A 20,882-nucleotide genomic window follows, 5' to 3' on the forward strand; every position below is an offset into this window, starting at 1 on the left:
TATCAAACTCTAGCTGATAATATTGATGAGGGTCATAGTGATGATGCTAACATTGCAGTAGAAGTTGAGGCGCACGCTGTAGAAATTGTTCAAGGTGATGATGCTAATATTGCCGATGAAGTTAGTGGACATACTGATGAAGTTAATCCTAGCTTGGATAGATCACCAAGTACTGAAAGTAACAATAACATCAATACTTCTTTTCAGCCTGATATATTTGATCCAAGAATTTGGAATGCACTTGATCCTAAAATGATTGATATTTTGGTGCAAAAAGGTCCTAAAAGAGACTTGTCTATTGAGAAAGGTCCTAAAGATAAATTCTCCAGAAGGTTTTCTGCAGTATCATACACTAAAGTTCTCTCAAATGGAGAAAAGTGTGATAGAGAATGGCTTGTATATAGCAAAGAGCTTGACAGAGTATTTTATTTTTGTTGTAAATTATTGAGAAAGGGATATGGGAAAGGTCAATTAGCAAATGAGGGTTTCAATGACTAGCATCATCTTGGCACCAGACTTAAAGAGCATGAAACTAGTGTAGAACATGTTATGAATATGGCTACTTGGTATGACTTGCGTCTCAGGTTGCAAAAAAATCAAACAATTGATAAAGTTGCTCAGCAAGAACTTCAAAAAGAAAGGGACCATTGGAGAAAAGTTTTTTGGATGTAAATGATACAACTGGGCAAGGATTGTTTGATGTTCTACAAAATGAATTGAAGAATCTTGACCTTGATATAGACAATGTGAGAGGACGGGGATATGATAATGGGTCAAATATAAAAGGAAAATATCAAAGGGTACAAAAGAAACTATTGGATATAAATCCTAGAGCTTTTTATTCAGCTTGTAGTTGTCATAGTCTGAATTTAACACTATATGATATGGCAAAGTCTTGTGGTAAAGCAACAGATTTTTTTGGAGTTATACAACATATCTATGCAACATTTGCTAATTCTACTAAGAAATGGCAAATTCTTAAAGATAACATAACAGGACTGACTCTCAAGTCATTGTCATCTACTCGTTGGGAGAGTCGTCTTGATAGTGTTAAGGCTATAAGGTTTCAGATTCAGAAAATAAGGGAGGCTTTACTACAAGTGGCTGAAAGTGATAATGATCCATTGACAAGTAGTGAAGCTAAATCCTTGGCGGATAATGAACTTGGTGGCTTTGAATTTTTAGTGGCAATAATCATCTGGTATGAAATATTATCTGCTGTTAATTTGGTCAGCAAGCAACTACAAGCAAAGGATATGCTTATTGATATTGCAATTGAGAAAGTACAGGGGCTGGTTTCCTTTTTCAATAAGTATAGAGAAACCGGCTTTTCAAATTCGTTAGAAGCTGCAAAAGAAATTGCACTTGAGATGGATATTGCTCCAGAATTTTGCACCAAGCGTAAAATCAAAAGAAAATGACAATTTGATGAGAGCACTGATGATGCATCTATTGGTTCACAATCTGCACAAGAGTTATTTAGGATCAATTATTTTATAGCTGTTGTTGATTAAGCTATAGCCTCACTTACTAGGAGATTTGAACAGTATCAGGGATATGAAAATACTTTTGGTTTCTTGTTTAATTCAGATAAGCTACGCTCCTTGGATGATAAGAGTTTGTTTTCTTCTTCTGTTAATCTTGAGGCTGCACTTAAGAGTGGAGAACATTCAGATATTGATGGAAAAGAATTGTATGTGGAGTTAAAGTTCATCCAGGATCTTATTAAGGAATCTATAGGCCCTCTAGATATTCTGAAGTATTTGAAACAGCTATGTTGTTTTCCTAATGCCGTTATTGCATACAGATTTTGTTATCCATTCCCGTGACTGTTGCATCTGCGGAAAGGAGCTTTTCTAAACTCAAGTTGTTGAAGTCCTACTTACGTTCTACTATGACACAAGAAAGACTTAATGGATTGGCGACAATAGCACTTAAAAATGATGTTTTGGAGAAGATTAAGTATGAAGATATAATTGAAGATTTCATTTCAAGAAATACTAAAAGGATGATGTTTTTCAGTAGAACATGAGGTCAGTTTATTGCTTAAGTACTACATTACTCTTTTACCATTAATATTTGATATATTCCTCAATATTGAAAGAAATAACATGTATTGAAGTTATATAATTAAATGCAAATATATTTTGGTTATATAAATTTTTTAATTTTAGGGCCTCATTTTGTATTTTGCACCGGATCCTCAAATTCCTAGAGACGGCCCTGCTCGGCGGTCGGTGCCACCCCCGTGCTTGGTTATGCTTGTATACCTCTCCTTCCCGGCCGCTCTGTGGCTTTTGTACGCTGCTAGGCTGTTGCGTCTTTGCTTCCTTCAGTCATCGGCGGAAGTGTAGCCGGGTGGACTGACCACAATCTGATTCATGCACGGTTGGCCTTGGCCATACTTTTAGCATCAAAGAAAAAAGGGGAACTTTGATTGTGTATCCAGTTGAGCGCTCGCGCGCTTGTTCGCTTTGTGCTCGATTTTTTTCCCAACCTCAACACTAATATACAAGTTGTAGTATCTACACATTTAGATTTATAACTTATATACACATAACTATTAAAGAGATTTAGTAAACCTCCGACTCCACAAACGACAGGCACGACGGGCTCCCATCGTGAAGGCTATCAACCCGAGCTAGAGCCCGTGGTGTCGTGAGTGATTTTCCTCGGAGAGCCTCAAGCCCCTTGGAATTACAATGGAAGCCTTCACGATGTCTACTGGGTACCCAGCGGGCCGAAGTTTGTCAAGCATTATCTGGGCCCATCACGAGTTACGGGCCAGGATTGGCCAGAGAAATTTCCCCGTTACATCCGTCCTTACTATTGATGGGCCTAATCTCCTTCTTGCCGAGTTTGGTTGGACCAACAGCCCAAAACCAACTAAATCCTTCCGCATCCGCAGTTTCGGAGTCCAGAAGGTTCGCGCGAGAACCCGAACTCCCCCTTCCTCCCCGTCCGTCGCTGGCAGACGAAATCCTCTTCCGATCCATCACAGAGCCGAACATTCCAGACCCCGCAGCTTCCCCACCCCGGCAGCAGCTCAAAATCCAACCACCCTCCGATCCAACGCCGGTTCTGCCTCCACAGTCCTAACCCCGAAACCAAACGATCCGGCGCGACCCCTGCCACGGCCCACAGCGAGCCATGGACGTGCTGAAGCGCGAGCTGCAGCGCAAGCGCCAGCTCCTGGACGCCGACTTCGGCGGTCGCAAAGTCCTCCGCCGCGCCGAGATCGAGGCCCGCGAGGTCCAGCGCATCCGCGAGGCCGAGTGCCAGCTCCTCCTCCACAAGCGGCTCCGGGGCGCCCACTCCCACCCCGCCTCCTCGCCTTCTGGTTCCTCCTCGAACTCCTCGCCCACCTCCGCCGCCGCCGCCGACGCGTCGCGGGGGGAGAACGGTCAGAGTGGCCCAGCGGAGACGCTCCCAAGGGAGGAGGTCATCCGGCGCCTGCGGGTGCTGCGCCAACCGGCCACGCTCTTCGGTGAGGACGACGACGCGCGCCTCCGCCGCCTCCACGAGGTCCTCGAGGACCCCGCCTCGCTCGCCGACGTCGACGCGGCGGAGATCCGGGAGGGGCAGACCAACGACTTCCTCCGCGACATCCAGGCGCTGCGGACCAAGGCGGCCGCGAAGCCCAAAGCCGGCGCGGAGGCCCAGCGGAGGGAGGGCAACGGCGAACCGAGGGCGGTGCCGTTCGAGGAGCTCTGCGACGAGGATAAAATCGTCGCGTTTTTCGGGAGGCTGATGGGCGAGTGGAGCCAGGAGGTGGACGAGGTGCCGGAGGCGGAGCGGCGGACGGCCAAGGGGAAGGCCGCGGTGGCCACCTGCAAGCAGTGCGCGCGCTACCTCGAGCCGCTCTTCAAGCAGTGCAAGAAGAAGGTATGGAAAATTTCGTACTCTGTTGTTGCTGGTAGTAGTGTCTGAATACCTTATTCTGATGTTAATGAGCTGAATCCATTGGGATGTCAATTCCATCTGATAGCAAGACTGGCCATTTTGGAATAACTTACTCTAGCATGTCACATTTGAAATGCCGTTATCTTTAAAAATAAAACTGAAATGCACTTCATAAGCTGTCAGTACCTGCGCTTTAATGGAATGAACGACAGGTAGTTATTTTTTGCGAATTTAAACTGCCTTTCTACTGTCACTGTTGTAGCACAATATTTAGATCCTGCAAAGTTGTCCTTGAAAATATGCAGAAAGCAGGATAGCAATGACTATACAACTACTTGTTAGCGATATGGTTTCTGACAAATATTTGTTTTAACGGTATTCTTCCTTGAATCCTTCTATAGAATGAAGATTTTGACAGCAATTGGCAATCAGTTTAAGGAATACAACAAGACGAGGAAGCTTACAAATATTACATGTACTGTTCTTAATCGTATTGGTTTTCATATTATTGATGTGCCCTTTGAGGTGTTCGGAGTATGTTTCTGTAACACAAGAAGGGATTTGTCTTAATGATTCACTTGTGCCCTTGAATAGGAGGGCGTTATCCTCAATCCACAAACACCAAATCGATGGTCAAGTTCCAACTTGTGCTTTCAGTAAGCTTGCTAATTCATTTGCAATTTCCCCTACTTCCCTGGTATTGGCTACTATCTGCCCTCCAGTTGTGAGGGTTTCTATGTCACAGACATTTTGCATTATTGCACACTTCGAGTAAATGTATAACTGAGACTGATCTTTTAATTGTTGTATGGATATTTGTCATGAAAAAAAGGCTTGTTTATTGAAGGTAATGTGGACCTAACCCACCAGTTCTGATAGAATGCCAATTTTGCAATTGTAAGTTGTAAATCAGATCTATGGTTACTCAAAAACGCAAGGCCCTGAGGATTGGACTCTTTTTAGAAGTTTGAATGCTCGTTGATTGGGTTAGTGAGTTTGCTCCAGACAGTTGTAACGAAAATCTAAGATGCTGTGAAACTGTAGGAAAAAGTTTTACTATATCTGTTTGCCTGAGGGGTGAATGAGGTTAACAACAGCACTGCTCCAGCTTCTTAGTGTATTCTTCCGATGTTTTTTTCCTGTAAAAAGTACATTATGGTGAACTGCAAATTCCGAATCAATGTAGAAGTTCTTTTTGTTCACGTGTGCGCACTTGTGGTGTATTGCCAGACCTGTGTGTGATTCAATGTTTTGATGGATCAAATTGCAGGCTCTCCCTCCTGATGTCCGACAAGCATTGCTGGAGGTGGTCAAGTGCTGCATGAGACGAGACTACTTGGCTGCAGTGGACAACTATATCAAGCTAGCGATCGGCAACTCACCGTGGCCAATTGGTGTGACAATGGTTGGTATCCATGAGCGATCGGCCCGGGAAAAGATCTGCACGAACAGCGTGGCTCACATCATGAATGATGAGACAACCAGGAAGTACTTGCAGTCTGTGAAGAGGCTCATAACATTCTGCCAGAGGAAGTACCCCACCGATCCATCAAGATCAGTTGAGTTCAACAGCCTGGCCAACGGCAGTGATCTGCAGTCTCTCCTGGCAGAGCAGAACGCGAAGAATTCAGAAGAAACGCTTCGGTTAGTCGCTGCGTTGTGACAATAAATTGCAGAATTGTGCTGGAAATTCTTGGCATGGGTCCGATTCTTGTGTGATTTATTTCCAGCTCGAGAATTGCTTACTTCTAAGAACCTGAATCGCATATCCTTTTTTTTTGAAAGGAAGACAGTAGGGGAAGCCCCTACTGTGAAATTTTATTAGAGAGAAAAAAATATAAAAATATATAAAAATACAAGAGACCAGCCAGGCAGAAGAAGAAAGCCTAAAAGAGGGCCTAGAGAGCCAACAGAAGCCAAGAAGAGGGGATTAGATTCTAGGTAAAAACTGCTTGGATCCAATCTAAGATCTCAAGTCTTTTGTCATCCTTTATTCTGTTTGCTTGAAGTAGAACTTCATCAGCAAAATTTATCCTCCAGGATTGGACAGAAGGTTGTTTATGCTCAAAGATCATGCCATTTCGTTGCTTCCAGAGGCCCCAAGCAGCAATGATGAAGACTTCCATGTAAAAGGCATAATTGAAGCTCTGTTTTGCCTCTGTCATCATATTGAACACGGGAAGGTCCAGATTCCAATTGATTCCTAAGAGGCTCCAACATCTCTTACTGAAGCGGCATTCAAAGAAGAGGTGAAGAGTAGTTTCTTCAGTGTGCTCTCTGCAGAGGACGCAGTTGTAGTTATTACCTTCAATCTTGAAATTTTTCCTTCGGAGGATGTTTCTTGTGTTCAATCTGTCCATGAGGAGCAACCAAGAGAAGACTCGAAGTTTGTTGCAGCATTTGGATTGCCAGATCCAAAGGAAAGGGGCTGGAGGCTGAATGTGCTTGTATGGTAGGTTATAGCATTTGTTTGAGGAATAAGTGCATGAACCCCAAATATAGTGCCATTGATCTTTGTGAACTGGATCCTGTGGTATCTGAATACCATGTAAAAGTTCCTGTAATTTGTTGTACTCCTCATAAGCTTGAATGGATAAAGGAATATGGAATTGAGCTTGAATTGAAGTGTCTGCTAGGAAATCTGCCACTGAGATTGCTTTGTTTTTTGCATATGAAAATAGCCTTGGAAGAAGATCATGGAGGAGGTGACCATTCCATAGGTCCAACCAAAATAGAGCTGATTTGCCATTACCTACTTTGTATGTAGCCATTCCCCTGAATAAGTCACTAAGTCTGAGCACATCCTTCCACCAAAATGATCCTTTTTCTGGAGCAGCATGTGGCACTTTTCCATCAGAATAGTAGGTTGCCCAGATCAATTTAACCCATGGCAGCTCCTTCTGGTTGTAAAATTTGTCTAAATGCTTGATTAGGAGTGCATTATTTTGGTTTCTCAAGTTGACCACTCCCAGGCCACCTTTGGCTTTTGGTTTGGTTACCTTCTTCCATGCCACCAGCGGTTTGTGTGTTGCTGTAAGAATAGCCCCCCTCCAGAGGCAATGTTTCCTGGCTCTGTCAATATACTCAATAACAGTTACTGGAATCTGGAGAGTACACATGGCATATGTTGGTAGAGATGATAGAACAGAGTTGACTAGCTGAAGTCTGCCCGCTTGGGTCAACCAACAAGAGGTTGCAGTGAGCCTTCTTTCTATTTTGTTCATCAGTGGTGCATAGTCTTCAACTTTTGGCTTTGTTGTTCCCAGGGGTAGTCCCAAATAAGTGAAAGGTAATTTTCCCAGTTGACAACCAAAAACTCTAGCTAATTGATTAGCCTTTTCTCCAGTCATATTGAGAGGCACCATGCAAGATTTATCATAGTTTACTTTGAGGCCAGTGGATTGTGAGAAGGTTTCCAAGAGCCCTTTGAGACAAAATAATTCTTTCTGAGAAGCTTTCAAGAAGAGAATGGTGTCGTCAGCATACTGGATTATGGGAAAGTCACTAGTAAATCTGGCAGGAAAAGGCAAGCTGAGAAGGTTCATGTTGTGTGCCTTGTTGATAATGCATTGCAGAAGGTCAGCTGCCAAGACAGAGGAGAGGGGAGAGGGGGTCACCCTGCCTGACTCCTCTCCTGCAGTGGAAGTATTTTCCAGGGACTCCATTCAGCAGAATTGCAGAGGTCCCTGAGTTTAGGATTCTTTCAGTCCATCCAATCCATGTGCTGTCAAAACCCAAATGTCTTAGCATGTCCAAAATTGTGCTGTGCTCAATTGTGTCAAAGGCTTTTTCAAAATCCAACTTTAATATTACAATTTCTTTCTTAGAGTGTTGACATTGATAAATGTACTCAAAAGCCCATGCTAGGCAATCTTGTATGGTTCTGTTTTTAATAAAGCCATATTGGTTCTCATGTATAATTGGAATGATAACTGACTGAAGGCGGTTTGCCATGAGTTTTGTCAATAACTTCAGGGCACAATTCAAGAGAGAAATTGGCCTAAAGTCATTTACCATTGTGGCGTTGTTGGTTTTAGGCACCAATGTGATGAAGGAGCTGTTTATTGACTGTAAGTCTAGAGAACCATTGAAGAATTCATCACATAGTCTATAAAAGTCTTCTTTAATAATATGCCAACATCTTTTGATAAAAAGACCATTAAATCCATCCGGTCCAGGTGCTTTATCATTTGGCATTTGCATGACAATTTTATCAATCTCTTCTCTGGAGAAAGAAACAGAAAGGTGATCAAGATTGCCATGTTCTTGAACCAGGTTTCCCAAGTTGAAATGCATTTTGGGCTGCGTTGAAGTTCCCATTCTGGCTTTGTATGTCTCAAGGAAGATGGCAGCTTTTTCATGATGGTCAGTGACATTTCTACCGTCTTCAGTTTCCAAGCTTGTGATGGAGTTAAGTCTATACCTCTCAGTTGCTGCAGCATGGAAGAATTTTGTGCTTTCATCCCCGAACCTGGTCCACCTCACCGTGTACCTCTTTCTTCAATATTCCTGTTTATATCTGAGCAGCTTTAGAATGTGATCTTTCAAAATTTTCCTAAAATTGCTTTCCTGCAGATAGAGGGGCCTCTGCTCCTCTAGCTTATCCAATATAGCTAAAGTATCGTTGCTCCTCTGCTCCTCTGTTCTTATCAGTTTAATCGCATATCCTGTCATTACTGGATTGTGGAAGCTAATGTGTTGGAGTTTAAATACAGTTACTATTGGACATTGCTAGACTGGACAATGTGTTGCCTTTCTTTTCCTTTATTTTAGACGTGTTGACTTTCGTGCTCAAACTTTTTCGTGAACTCCGATGAATTGTTGATGTTCCACTTTAGAATATCTACTGGATAAGCAGCGGTGCCTTAAATGTAAAAATAAACTGAAAGGAGGCAGTAAACAATGTGAGTTACATTTTACTAAGTCGTTACACGTAGACTTGCCTCTTCTTGAGTCAGTATATCAAACTGAAATCACTAAGAAATTGGTGACATTCTACTAAAAGAACTCCAGAAAAGGCACCCTACGCTACAAGGTGGATCCAGTCATACAGAAGTTGATGGATAAACAAAATGACAAAAACAAAATCAACTATCAAAATTGTTTTTCATTTACAGTTCTTTTCATCCACCTAAAATCACTAGTGAAAGAAATATATAGCTTTACAACTTCAACGGTGATGTGCAGATGGCCCAGCCTCATACACATCTATGCAGTTCTGCAACACTATACACACCTGATGCAAGCCTTGCCCTTCGTACAAAACCACACTACCTCAGGGCATTTGCATGCTGCACAAACCCAGGAACCCAAGCACAAGCGTACATAAATAGAACACGAAAAAGCAAGCTGTGACGGCCACATATGTTTTACACCACCTATGATCAGCTATGACGGCAATACGGACTGTAGAGCAAGCTGTTGCTGTGGCTGCAAAGAAGACCATGTTGAGGCTAATACTGAAGGAGGCAACGTTGTCTGAAGCTGCCTGAGCAGATTAATCATCCTGCTGGCGGTTTGTTCTGTTGCCAGATCCTTGCCCGCACATAATATCTGCATTACATACAAAGAGAGATCAGGTGAAAAAACAATGTTTTAAAGCCATTAAGTTCCCATTTGAGGAGCTTCAACTTCTTTTCTTAAAATGGGCTTAAGATTCTCTAGGAAGCCCAAGAAGCTACAGGAGTACAGCTGTTTGGGCTGGTATAGCAGTGTCACTGGGATGGCAGCATCACTGACTAAATAAGACCTGGAAATACCTTACTTTTTTGGTTTGAGTTTTTCAAGATCTTCACATTGTTATACGAAAAAGCAGATGACATTCCATGGTCAAGTCATGTTGGATGTTCAGAATTTCCTTAATTTCAGATATTTTGTAAAAATAAAATAAATAAGGACCTCATTCGTAGATAGCCAACAGAAAACCTTGGAACGGAATGAAAGAAAGAATGCTTTGGTGTTAACATTGTAGCCAGTGACTTCCAATGAAAGCCAGCATAATGTAACCACGAAAATATTAAGAGTTATTAAGTATTCCATGGCGATTAACAAAGAATCAAGCTAAGTGTCTTCAACTGAGTGATTTGACTAGATATGCATTAGTTGGTCTGACCAGTCAATCTAAGTCAACCCAAATGAAGACTTCTAGATATGCTGTTATGTTTGTAAGATTTCAACATGGGCATTGATATGCAATTTTAATACATCTACTTCCTAGTTAATGTTGCATGCACCATAATCCAACAGTAGTTTATGATCGACGTGCACACTTTGGGAAAATTTAGGTGTCAAATTGCATGCTTCTAAAATGTAGGTAGCGATCCTCTATGGGTGTGTTTGGTTGGATGGCTTGGGCCTTATCCAGTCTTCCAGAATGCAGGCTCAGCTTGTTTGGTTGCCTGGGCAGGCCTGCAAGCCAGACCCGGCTAATGCAAAAAGGGGCCTGGCAGCCAACCATAGCACGCGCGAGTGGCCCAACTAATGCAGGGTGAGGCCGAGCGGGTGCAGGCGCGGTTGCAGCGTCTGAGTGCGGTCACCTCTCCCCTATTTGCGACTTGCCTCTCCCAGTTCCCCTCTCCGCTCCTCTGTCCCCGCTTTTGCCGCCACCTGAATCCCGACCCCGGTAAGTCGGCAACCCCATCCCTTGCAGACCTCGATCACGACCGCTGGGGACCGAGCCCTTCCATCGGTATCGTGGATCCTGCGTGGGCGACCTCCAGATCCATGGCGCTGCTGCAACCTCCCCAGATCCGTTATTGCTGCATCATCACGGCTTCCTCACCCAACCGTACCACAAGGTCAGGTCGCTCCCCTCCCCAGATCCGTTTCATTTTTTTTAGATGAACTGCTTATTTGTATTGATGAACTGATGGTGTTCATGGTGACTCTGAAATTGTTGATCAATTGGTTTTGCTAAATGAATGCCTTGCGAGCATGGTATGTGGAGTTATAGTTCAGTCCAGTTCAAGTCTTAATCTTCAGTTCTTTTCAACTCAATCCTTTTTTATTTTCAGTAACTAATCAGATTGTTATACAGTTCACATAATCTTTTAATAGCAGAATAGTTTTTAGTGGTCAATCATATAATATTTTTATTTTCAGGACTACATGCCGTTGGTTCTATGCATGGAAGGAACTGGTCTTTTTCTAATTTCAGTGTTATGATACATACAGTCGTGATGAACATTTTTTTATGACTTCCACTATATCATCCTTGACAGTTTTTCCACTGATTCTAATGGAAGAAGAGACCAATTTATCCTCGGTGAATTCCTTAATGGTACTTGCAGAGGGCTGTGTTGGCCGAAAGAATTTTGTGGTTATAATCTTTGAATACTTGCTATCATATTTGTTAAATTCAGAAGGGTCTTTTCTTTTGTCTGTATGCCTGATTGTTTTGCAAGTTAAGAAAGGTCTGTACATCTCATGCCTTATGCTGTTGTCAAGTTTAATTGATACTCATAGTTTGAGAATTGTCGAGTTCATGATAAATTTATAAAGATTGAAAACGTTCACTTCTGTGTATAGGACTAAGCCAAAATCAAAGAAACTTACACCCAAAGATAGGGGTAATTCCACCTCCTACACGCCCAAGGTCAGCACACCATGTGTTGGCCACCCAACCAAATACTCGCAACGCACCCACTAATGCAGCTTTACCCCCCAACTCAGGCAACCAAATACGAACAAACCAAAAAAAGCTAAGCTTGTACAGGCAAACCAAATACCAGAGTATTCTGATGAAGCCTGGGTTGGGCTGGCCTGGTCTAGAGCGTAGCCTGGATGGGGGGCTGCGCAGGCAACCAATCACACTCTATGGTACCTCTACAACAGTTCATGTAGATGCATTGCAGTTCTCTATAGACCTTCCGGAGCAAATAAAAACAAAAAGGTAAGGATACAAAGAAATAATACACAGAAAAAAATACCTCTGCAAAAATAGAGACAATCTTTGAAAGGTACCGATTGTTGTGACCCAAAAGTTCCCTCTCGGACCTGTTGGTTAAACAAACAAAGTACGAAAGCTTTTAATGAAAAAAAAGGGTGAAACGATCAGGAAATATAGACTGGTGTTTCAACATCATCAAATAAGGGAAGGCGCATAATTCTGCAGAAATAAATTGTGACTATCACTTACTTCTCAAGCATTGCACACAGCTGCTCGTGGACAAGCTTGGCCTCAATTAAGTCATTTTTTATTGGTAGACAACTTAACCAAGCAGGAATGACCTGTTACAATAACCAAGTGAATGAGTGATGCATGGCCACAAAATATTGCCTGGTTAAGCAATTACTGATGCAGCAACACAATTATTGGCAATTAATATTAATATATATCATTATTTTAACTTTTATGTCAAGAGGTCACAAAGAAACATCATCAGACACTAAAAGGCTCACTGAAGAGGCCACATGCTATAACAAATGCTATTTGCCTCTCTTGAGAAAAAATAATCTCTAAAAATTGTTGAGTTCAGATGAGTATGTTAACTAAAATTCCTTTAAGTGACTGAACGCATATGATGCATAAAGGCATAAGATACCTGAGTTGCATCAATGCTATCACGATGAAATTGGCATATTTTTCCTAGAGCAGAAACAGCATTGTCATATGCCATCGCATTATCCAAATCCAACGCATTGGGATGTTTGATTACATTGTATAATCTAGATAGGGCCTCTGTAGAATAAACTAAGTTATTAACATTGTCAAAAGACAAATGCAACGATAGACTAATTGAATTCATGGTAAATACAACACATACCCCCTGTGTGAAACCTGAATGCAGAACCACCAAACTCAGCACAAATGCCAATTCCATAAACTGCAGCCTGGAAATAGAAAGTTGAAAATGAACACGCACACACACACACAAACTCTTTGAAAAGACCACTCTTGAGAGATGAAACATTGTTGTTAAACATAAATTTTTATACATGGGGAGTAAGATAAAAAAACAAACCTGCCTAACATCTGGATTTTCACTTGTGCATGCTTCTAACAGAGAAGGAAGATATGTATCATAATACCTGAGAATCAGATATCACAAAAACAAGTAAAGTCACCATAGCTCACAAAAATCTCTCTCCTTCATTGAACAAAGTGCTTTGCATGGGATCATATGACTGTTACCTAACTGCTGCTTCACGACAGTGCTCTGCAACATCATCAAAAATGCATATGGCAATTCTTCTTTCTTCTGCTGTTTTATCCTTGCCCTAAGATCGATGAAATGTTATGAAAGTACTTGCAATGTCTAAGTTGAAGCTTTGCTTCATCAAAGCTTAAAGCAACCATTTAACAATATGTTCCCATTTCAAGTGAAAATGACCCCCGAAGTAAAATCTAGAGTTAAATTAACTTGTGATGAAGATGTACGGCTCAGTTCACTTACCAACATAGGTGTCAAATACATGGAGAGTTCTTCAAAAAACGGAAGGAAATAAGTCTTGAAGGTTTTGACAAGAGTGCCCAGACAATCACCAACCTGCACAATCATGAGGGGTAAAATTGTTCATATTATTTCCAATGAAACCTGGCAATAAGCACCAGTACCTGTTAGCTGTACAAAATATAGGTTCATAGTACAAAATAACCATGCATCCACCTTTCAGTTACATGTCTGAGTAGCTAATTATGCATCTATGTGAATCTTTCAACGTCAGTACACACACTTGTCTAAACTATCAGAAACATGAGTAGATCTGATATGCTGATTTGTCGAAGAGGTAGAAACTGTCTAGTATTTCAATAGCTTACTTGGTCAAAAATTTCATCCTCCTGTTCATTTTCTTCTCTGAGTAGTTCCTCTTCTTCAGAATCAAAATCTTCCGCCTTTTCCCTCTCTGCTCGTTCTATCCTCCTATTAGTGCTTGCCACTATTACTTCTTTGATTCCATCCACTATGGCCCTGACTTGACCTTCCTCAAGATGTGTTCCTGATAGCTGAACGAGTAAAATGGATAAGCAGCCATTGACATGGAGTAGTGCACAGTAGGAAAGTAAAAAGGTAAAAAGCGAAAAGATGCCTGCAAATTTATTACAAGCAGTAAGAAATATTAGAAACCTGTATGCACTCATTCAATGACTCCAGAATGCTCGCGCAAATTTGTGGCTCAGGTTCCTGCATAGAGTTCCAATAACATGCTTAAGCTAAATAATTTTAACCAACAAATATCAAGGAAAAGCAAGAAGTTTCAATTAGCATGATATACTTACTTTATTCATGGCCTCTATAAGAGCTGGGACTATGTAATCAGACAGATGCTTCCGATAAGAATTATCCCGACCCTGAGCTTGACCCTTTTCTACTGCCAATTTTGCTGAGAGCAAAAGCTCCGGCATTGCTGAGAAGATAGTATAATGCATAACATTTGAGAACATGCTAACCAGAAGAAGAAAAATACATTTTAAAGGACAGTCACATACCTGAAACAGCTGCCTTCCTAACTTCTTCATGAAAATAGAACTTGAGGAGAGGTACAAGTGTAGTTGCAACCTGTACAAATCCAGATTCAGTTGCAGTTCGTCATGAAAATAGACTAGAACCTGAGGAAGAGAGAGGGGTGTAGAATGTAATATGACCTGATCAATCCATGGGAAAAATCCTTCCTTGAGCTCATCAGCGTAGCAACAGAGCATATTACATGCTGTAGCTTTCTCCTCCAGTAGACTAGTCCGGATACCAATTCTCTTATCTCCCAGTGTAATAGTCTCAACACTGCATTAATGCAGGCTAGTAAGTAAAGACAACCATTTCATAGAGTTCGCATTCTCAATTCTCATAAAGTCAGATAGATAAAAAGCCTAAGACCCAGGAAACTTCCATAGAAGAAGGCAGTTGATTTAGATAGTTTATGCTTAGTTTTCTGATCAAATGGATGTTCAGAAAACAAACCATTGATATCATCATACCAAAACAAGGATGAAACTCCTTAAGCCATGCCCATAATCATCAGCATCATCAGATTCACCATTACCATCATATTGATGTGATCAAAAGATAAATTCATCCAGAAAAAAAATATGAAAAAATGCATTGTATAATAAACATGGAGGAAAACCTAAAAACATACCCCTCATCATCAGATTCACCATTTTCTTCTGACCCAGCAGAAGTGACACTCACATCTGGTTTAAGCTGAGCAGACTGGAGCAGAGGGGGCATAACAACACTCATGTAAGGTAGGAAGTCCTGACCAAGGCATTTGCACAGTCTAGCCCATGCCTACAGAGGCGATTAAATTAAGCAAATGAGAAACACACTTAAAATGGCATAAGATGAGAATAAGCTTCCAAGTTCCAACATACTTGGAACATGTAACTTGTTATAGGGTCATCAGCCTCCATTTGAGATCCTTGAAGTTTCATCAGAACTTCCATCACCTAACACAAAAAATGTATTAAAGAATCGAAGGGCCAAGCAACTAACTTGGCAGCCAAGAGACAACATACTAATGAACCGATATGATTCATTAATAGAACCACAATAAATTGCAGAAAACATCCCTACAATCCAATTTGATATCTTTCAAATACAAAAACAAAAAAATAGCATACTCCAAGAAGAAATGGTGTTCAATTTGAAATGTTTTCAGAGAAGGAATGAGTTATAACATCGAAATGATTGTGTGTTTAACAGCACCACTCTGACTGTGCAGTCGGTTATACACAAGATCATGGATGACGCAGGTCTCTGGTGCATCGCGGGAGTGAAGGGTCTGAGAGCCTTGCTGCCTTGATTTGGTAGTCTGGTCGTGTGTCTTTGTTTTAGTGGCGAGATCGTCTCTGTCTAGAGTGTGAGTTGGTGTGCGTTCTGTTTGTTTTTGGGTCTTTGACCTTTTTGTTTTTTTTTTTGTTTTTTCTGTTTGTTGTTGTTACTGTTGGATCAGTTTCATCCTTAATATATTGACATGCAGCTCTTCTGCGTGTTCGAGAAAAAGAAGGAATGAGTTATGGGCAAACCATTACCTGCTTAGCATCATCCTTGAATTTTTGTTTCCCAACCGCCATACCAACTAAACTGATGCATTCCATGGATTTGGCACGTAACATTCTGCTGGATTTATCAGTTGCATTCATGAGAATAGCCTTGAGGTATGGCATGACTGCATCATAATATTTTTGGAAGTGTTCCTGAATCAACAAGATTGTAAGATTTATTACAAGGAACGTTGGGCAGAGAACTTGAACAATACTTTCACATATACCTGAGAAGAATCTGCTGCAGATGCTAAAGCGGTTAAAGCAGCCTCTTGCACCATTTGGTTTCCAGTCTACATGGTAAACATACAAGTATCCAAAGCATAGCATAGAAGTTATGCTCATGTCCATACTTTTTGCAGTAAGGTGCAAATCTTGGATGCGAGATTTACCTGAAGCAACTGAAGAAGTCTCCCGACTATTCCATCCAAGTATAGTGTCAAAATATCAGGTCTGCAGTTTTCACTGAAGTTTAGAATCGCAGAAGCTGCATGTGCCTAAACTCATTGGAAAATAAAACAAAGATTAGAGCATTTGTTGGTCAGCTGACAAGGAACAGATATGGCAAGCCAATTACAACAAAAAAGCACATGGCACGAGTGCATTGGCTACTATCAACAACAGTATTTTTATTCTTCTGACTTCGAAGTAATCTGATGTATACAAGGTTTTGCATATCTGCCTATCTGGTACAGGTATTTGTCCATTACACCAGCCTCAATCTCAATCCCTCACCTCCACCATAATCATTACAACGAATATAGCATATCACTCAATACCAGTATAAACATTCTACCAAATGGTAGGTGATCAACAAGAGCCAAATCATCTCCGGTGAAAGAAAATCCTTCTACAAACAGTACTGGTGTAACACTACAAACAAGTAATTCTAGAAGTAATGAAATTATATTGTTTGATGAATACTTATTTGTAGTCTTGGAGATTTTGCAAACCTAGGAATGCCCAACTGCAGATTATTGTGGAATTTCTACAGAACTACTATAAAAGTTCAGGTAGTTTAAGTGTAAAAGTCAACCTTGAAGAGAGAGCTTCTCAAATAGAGGGTTAATCTCCCAATAGATAATGAGGCATACAAATTGTAAATGGGTCGAATTGGATTCTATAAACAATACATTAGTCCTTCACCGAAAGGAAGTTTGCGTGTGCATCATCTGTTGTGGGCAGTGTTACCTAGACACAAACACGGGTGTCGAAATCCGACTCAGATTCAGATGTCCGATTCGGCAAAGAAAATTTGGACACATGAAATACTACTCGGTATCTAACTCGGATTCGGGGTGTCTGATTCGGCAAAAAAAATTGGACACGGGTGTCTAGGTAAACACTGGTTGTGGGCACTAAGGCTAATCTTCCAAGAAATATCTTTTGGATCCACACCATAGATATGTGTAAACAATAAACTAGTCCTTCACGAGAATGAAGTTTACGTGTGCATCATCTGTTGTGGGATAAGGCTATTCTTCAAAGAAATATCTTTTGGATCTGCTCCATAGATATGTGTGGCACCGTAAGGCTATTCTTCAAAGAAATATCTTTTGGATCTGCTCCATAGATATGTGTGGCACCGTAAGGCTATTCTTCCATGAAATATCTTTTGGATCCGCACCATGGATTGAGAGAAACAGCAAAATTTGACTACTAAATTAATCGGAGGTCAATCACTTGAACTTGCGAGGATGGTTGAACTTTGAACATATAGCCAAAAAAAGAAAGCTCTCTGAACTCAAATGATACCAAAACTGCATGAAATTCATTTAACTTGACTCCAAACACAGTAATTGCATCTAACAGACCACTATCATTACATCTTGCATATGTGTAATAAGTTTTGGTGCAGGACTTTTTTTAGCCGTGCATTCTTTTTAGATTCACGGGAAATTATATCTCCAGACTCTGATCACCAGTCAGATTTTTTTAACCTTTTATACGTATCTTAGTTTGTACCTCATACATGATTATCCAAAGAAACAGCAGCAAGGAATCCAAATACAAGTCAACATTTCAAGAATAGCTCATGTGCCCTGTCTTCAAGCTTATGTGCAGTAAAAAACGCATGAGCACACTAGGTGCAAAATTGAGGCAGCGCTGGATAAAGGCACCTCAAGCAGCACAATGTGCAGCACCCTATGCAAGGAGCACACTTTTAGCAGCAAGGCGCAATACTGCAATCACCAGATGCATGCCTCCAAGCAAAACAGAGTTTAGGTTAGAAAAGAAAGACGGGAAACTTAAACATTAGAAGCTCTATATCCGATACGAACCAGATTAAACACTAGGGTCGTCCTAACTCTCAGATACTGTTAACTGCCTTGTATGTGATTTTTATAACATAAATATTGCAAATGTTGATATAAAAAAGATGATTTTCTATACTATCTGTTCTTTGGTGGATTAGTTACTTCCGATCAATCAAGTAGATGCAAACATCTCCAAATGTGAGTAAAATATGCATGTCATGCACTGAGACTTGGCAAGAAATATGTAGAAACCTCTTAGCAATGAACAGCAATGCCCAAAGGCTTAGAAAATACAGTGAAGAATGAAATGGCCAAAAGGTACAAAATGTTGGGTTTATAAACAGACTAAGTGGGTAAATCCAGTTTGTATGTTTTTCTTCCCTAGGTTCTGTGTATGACTATGCTCAATGCATCCACATAACACACAGAAACTAGTAAAAGGATATAATGATAGCGTTAATACGGTACCTACAATAGCGATACCCAAATCATTCTCTATTGCACATTACCATACCCAAGGCCACTCACTAGTACTCCCTCTGTTCAGAAATAGTAGGCGTATTTCTTTTCAAAAAAGTCAAACTTTGTGTACTTTGACTAACATTTAATCAAATTATAAAAATATTTAGTTTATACAAATTACACAACTAGGTTCACAATTCAAAATGATTTCACACTATATCTGTTTTGTAGCTATAAATAATATATGTTGTGAGAAAACTTTGGTCAAAATTCAATTTCAAAGACCGAGTACAAAAGAAATACACTTACATTTCTGAACGGATGAAGTACATCAATAGACTTGACCAACAAGACATATATGCCTCTGTGGATAATAATGTCGTGCACACTAGGGCAGCAATATATATCAACTAAATAAACCATAAGTCAATATTCAGAGGCCAGTGGGTTATGGGATCATCACTGATTTCAGAAATTAACATAGAGAAAGGATGCTGATTGTCTCGATCCATTCAGCAATGCATAAACAGATGAGATTGAAAAGTTGTAAATGCGCAAAAATCACTTGCCTGCACGCGTGGGTTCTGGAAATCATCCATTGCTGAAGCCAATGCAGGTACCACGACATGGTGCAACTGATTCTGCAACTCAGGCCCGAGGTCCGTTGAAAGCTGCCCTACTGCATTTATTGCTGCCCACCTCACCCGCGGATGAGGATCCTGGAAAGAATTCAGCACCATCCCAACCACCTGCTCGAGATTCTTAATCATCACCTTAGCAGAGCCCTCTGCAATCTGCGCTATCGTCACCAGTGCTGCATGCCGCCTCTTCCACTCTTCAGAAGCAAAAAATGATGGAAGCAACTCAGCTGCCACAGGCAAAATCGTGTTCCCACCAACAGCGATTGCCAGCCGGTCCAGACACTCCTGCGCGAAGACATAGCTTCCCGTCTCCCCAGCATCTTCCTCTTCGGACACCGCGGCATGCCACGCCGGTTCATCCTGGACATCGAGTAGCATAGTCATGAGCACTGCAAAGAGCCGCCCAACGTACCGCGGCAGCTTCCGCATCATCCCAGGCGCGCGGTCCCGTGCCTCAGCGAGTGTAACAACAAACTCGACGGCAAGGTGGCGGGTGCCGTCCTCTAGTCCCGGGGCCTCGGCGATCTGCAGCATGGAGGCGACCACGTCGGGCAGCTGGCGTCGCAGGAACCGCGGCTCTGCGCCGGCAAGCTCGATCATCATCTCCAGCGCCTCCTGCGCGGAGCCCTCGTTACCGCAGTTGAGAGACTCAGCGAGAGCTCGCATCATGGCCGGGAGGAGGTCCTGGAACTGGTCGCGGTCAGCCGCGGAGGGGAGGGACTGGATGAGGCTGATGGCGGCGTTGAGCCCCGCGACGCGGACGTCCGCGGACGAGGGGTGGGAGAGCGCGGAGAGGAGGAGCGCGTGTAGGTTGGGGAAGCCGGCGGCGAGGTGGGATGCCAGTCGGGCCAGGATATTGAGCGCCGACTCCTGTAGCGCCGGAGGGGAGGACGGGGAGGCGATGGACTTGTACAGGAAGGTGAGGAGGTCGGGCCACGCGTTGTTGGGCAGGAGGAAGGAGGCGAGCTCGGCGACGGCGTCGGAGAGCTTCTTCGAGACGGACCTATGGAGCGCGGGAGCGGAGGCGGCTGAGAGGAGCAGCGCGCGGAGCGAGGACTGCGATGCGGGCGACAGCGCGGGGTAGCAGAAGGACTGTGACGACGGGGCGATGAGGCGGCGCAGCAGCACGGCGGCGATGGGCGCGGAGGGGTGCGCCGGGGAGAGCAGCAGGTGCGCGAGGCTCAGCGCGAGCGCGTCCGGGTGGGACCCGCGGAGCCCGTGGAACTGCCGCTCCGCCCGCGACCGCGCCTCGTTGGCCGGGGAGGTCAGTTCCGCGAGCAGCGCCATCAGCGCCGCCGGGTCCGCGCCCAGCACCGCCGCCGCGTCCGCTTCCGCCTGCGGATCCATGGGCACGGCGCGGAGGAGCGAGGGGATTCGGGCGGCCGCGCGGGTTATTTTGGTTTTGGGGTGGTTTCGCGGGGGAAGGCGGGGGAATTTTGGGAGGGCGGGCAGAAGTTAGCGGCGCGGTGAGGCGAGGCGAGGGCGGGCGGGGAGACAGCGAGGGGGGAGGGTGGGGCGATGCAGTCGAGCCGGGCGGGCCGCGGACACTGGAGGGTGGTGCCGTGCTGGGAGACGGGGCCCAGGGGCCACGAGCTAGGGCCTTGGGAGGGGAGGGGGTTACGCGTATTGGTCCAT

At 42.9% G+C, this 20,882-nt stretch overlaps 2 protein-coding genes across 3 annotated transcripts; one reads left to right on the forward strand and one right to left on the reverse strand.

Moving 5' to 3' along the window:
* The first annotated feature begins 2,906 nt into the window (after positions 1-2,906).
* On the forward strand, positions 2,907-5,671 carry LOC133915655 (uncharacterized). Its single transcript, XM_062358892.1, has 2 exons — positions 2,907-3,885; positions 5,174-5,671. The coding sequence occupies exons 1-2, from the start codon at positions 3,151-3,153 to the stop codon at positions 5,564-5,566; spliced, it is 1,128 nt and encodes a 375-aa protein (XP_062214876.1). The 5' UTR covers positions 2,907-3,150; the 3' UTR covers positions 5,567-5,671.
* A 3,324-nt stretch (positions 5,672-8,995) lies between these two features.
* On the reverse strand, positions 8,996-20,713 carry LOC133915656 (uncharacterized). 2 transcript variants are annotated; one of them, XM_062358893.1, is made up of 19 exons: positions 19,176-20,712; positions 16,279-16,383; positions 16,114-16,179; positions 15,875-16,039; positions 15,215-15,289; positions 14,980-15,131; positions 14,489-14,624; positions 14,333-14,402; positions 14,123-14,250; positions 13,971-14,027; positions 13,664-13,849; positions 13,299-13,391; positions 13,037-13,122; positions 12,867-12,933; positions 12,669-12,735; positions 12,447-12,583; positions 12,041-12,132; positions 11,832-11,898; positions 8,996-9,456 (listed from the first exon to the last, which is right to left on the reverse strand). In XM_062358893.1, exons 1-19 carry the CDS (start codon positions 20,592-20,594, stop codon positions 9,292-9,294), a joined length of 3,333 nt encoding a protein of 1,110 aa, XP_062214877.1. In that variant the 5' UTR covers positions 20,595-20,712; the 3' UTR covers positions 8,996-9,291. The 2 variants fall into 2 exon arrangements, 1 of the variants encoding a protein (XP_062214877.1); XR_009909367.1 differs by lacking the exons at positions 8,996-9,456; positions 12,447-12,583 and having other exon boundaries at positions 11,866-11,898; positions 19,176-20,713.
* Positions 20,714-20,882: the final 169 nt, after the last annotated feature.

This window comes from Phragmites australis, chromosome 4 (assembly GCF_958298935.1).
Source record: "Phragmites australis chromosome 4, lpPhrAust1.1, whole genome shotgun sequence".
In the NCBI taxonomy this organism is placed as follows: domain Eukaryota; kingdom Viridiplantae; phylum Streptophyta; class Magnoliopsida; order Poales; family Poaceae; genus Phragmites; species Phragmites australis.

Bases quoted from the DNA above. Each gene is read 5' to 3' on its own strand.
- LOC133915655 (XM_062358892.1), top strand. From the start codon at position 3,151: ATGGACGTGCTGAAGCGCGAGCTGCAGCGCAAGCGCCAGCTCCTGGAC. The intron at 3,886-5,173 runs GTATGGAAAATT...ATCAAATTGCAG, and splicing joins TCAAGCAGTGCAAGAAGAAG to GCTCTCCCTCCTGATGTCCG.
- LOC133915656 (XM_062358893.1), bottom strand. From the start codon at position 20,594: ATGGATCCGCAGGCGGAAGCGGACGCGGCGGCGGTGCTGGGCGCGGAC. The intron at 14,403-14,488 runs GTCATATTACAT...GGATTTGTACAG, and splicing joins TTTTCCCATGGATTGATCAG to GTTGCAACTACACTTGTACC. The intron at 9,457-11,831 runs GTATTTTTTTCT...TATGTAATGCAG, and splicing joins TTGTCTCTATTTTTGCAGAG to ATATTATGTGCGGGCAAGGA.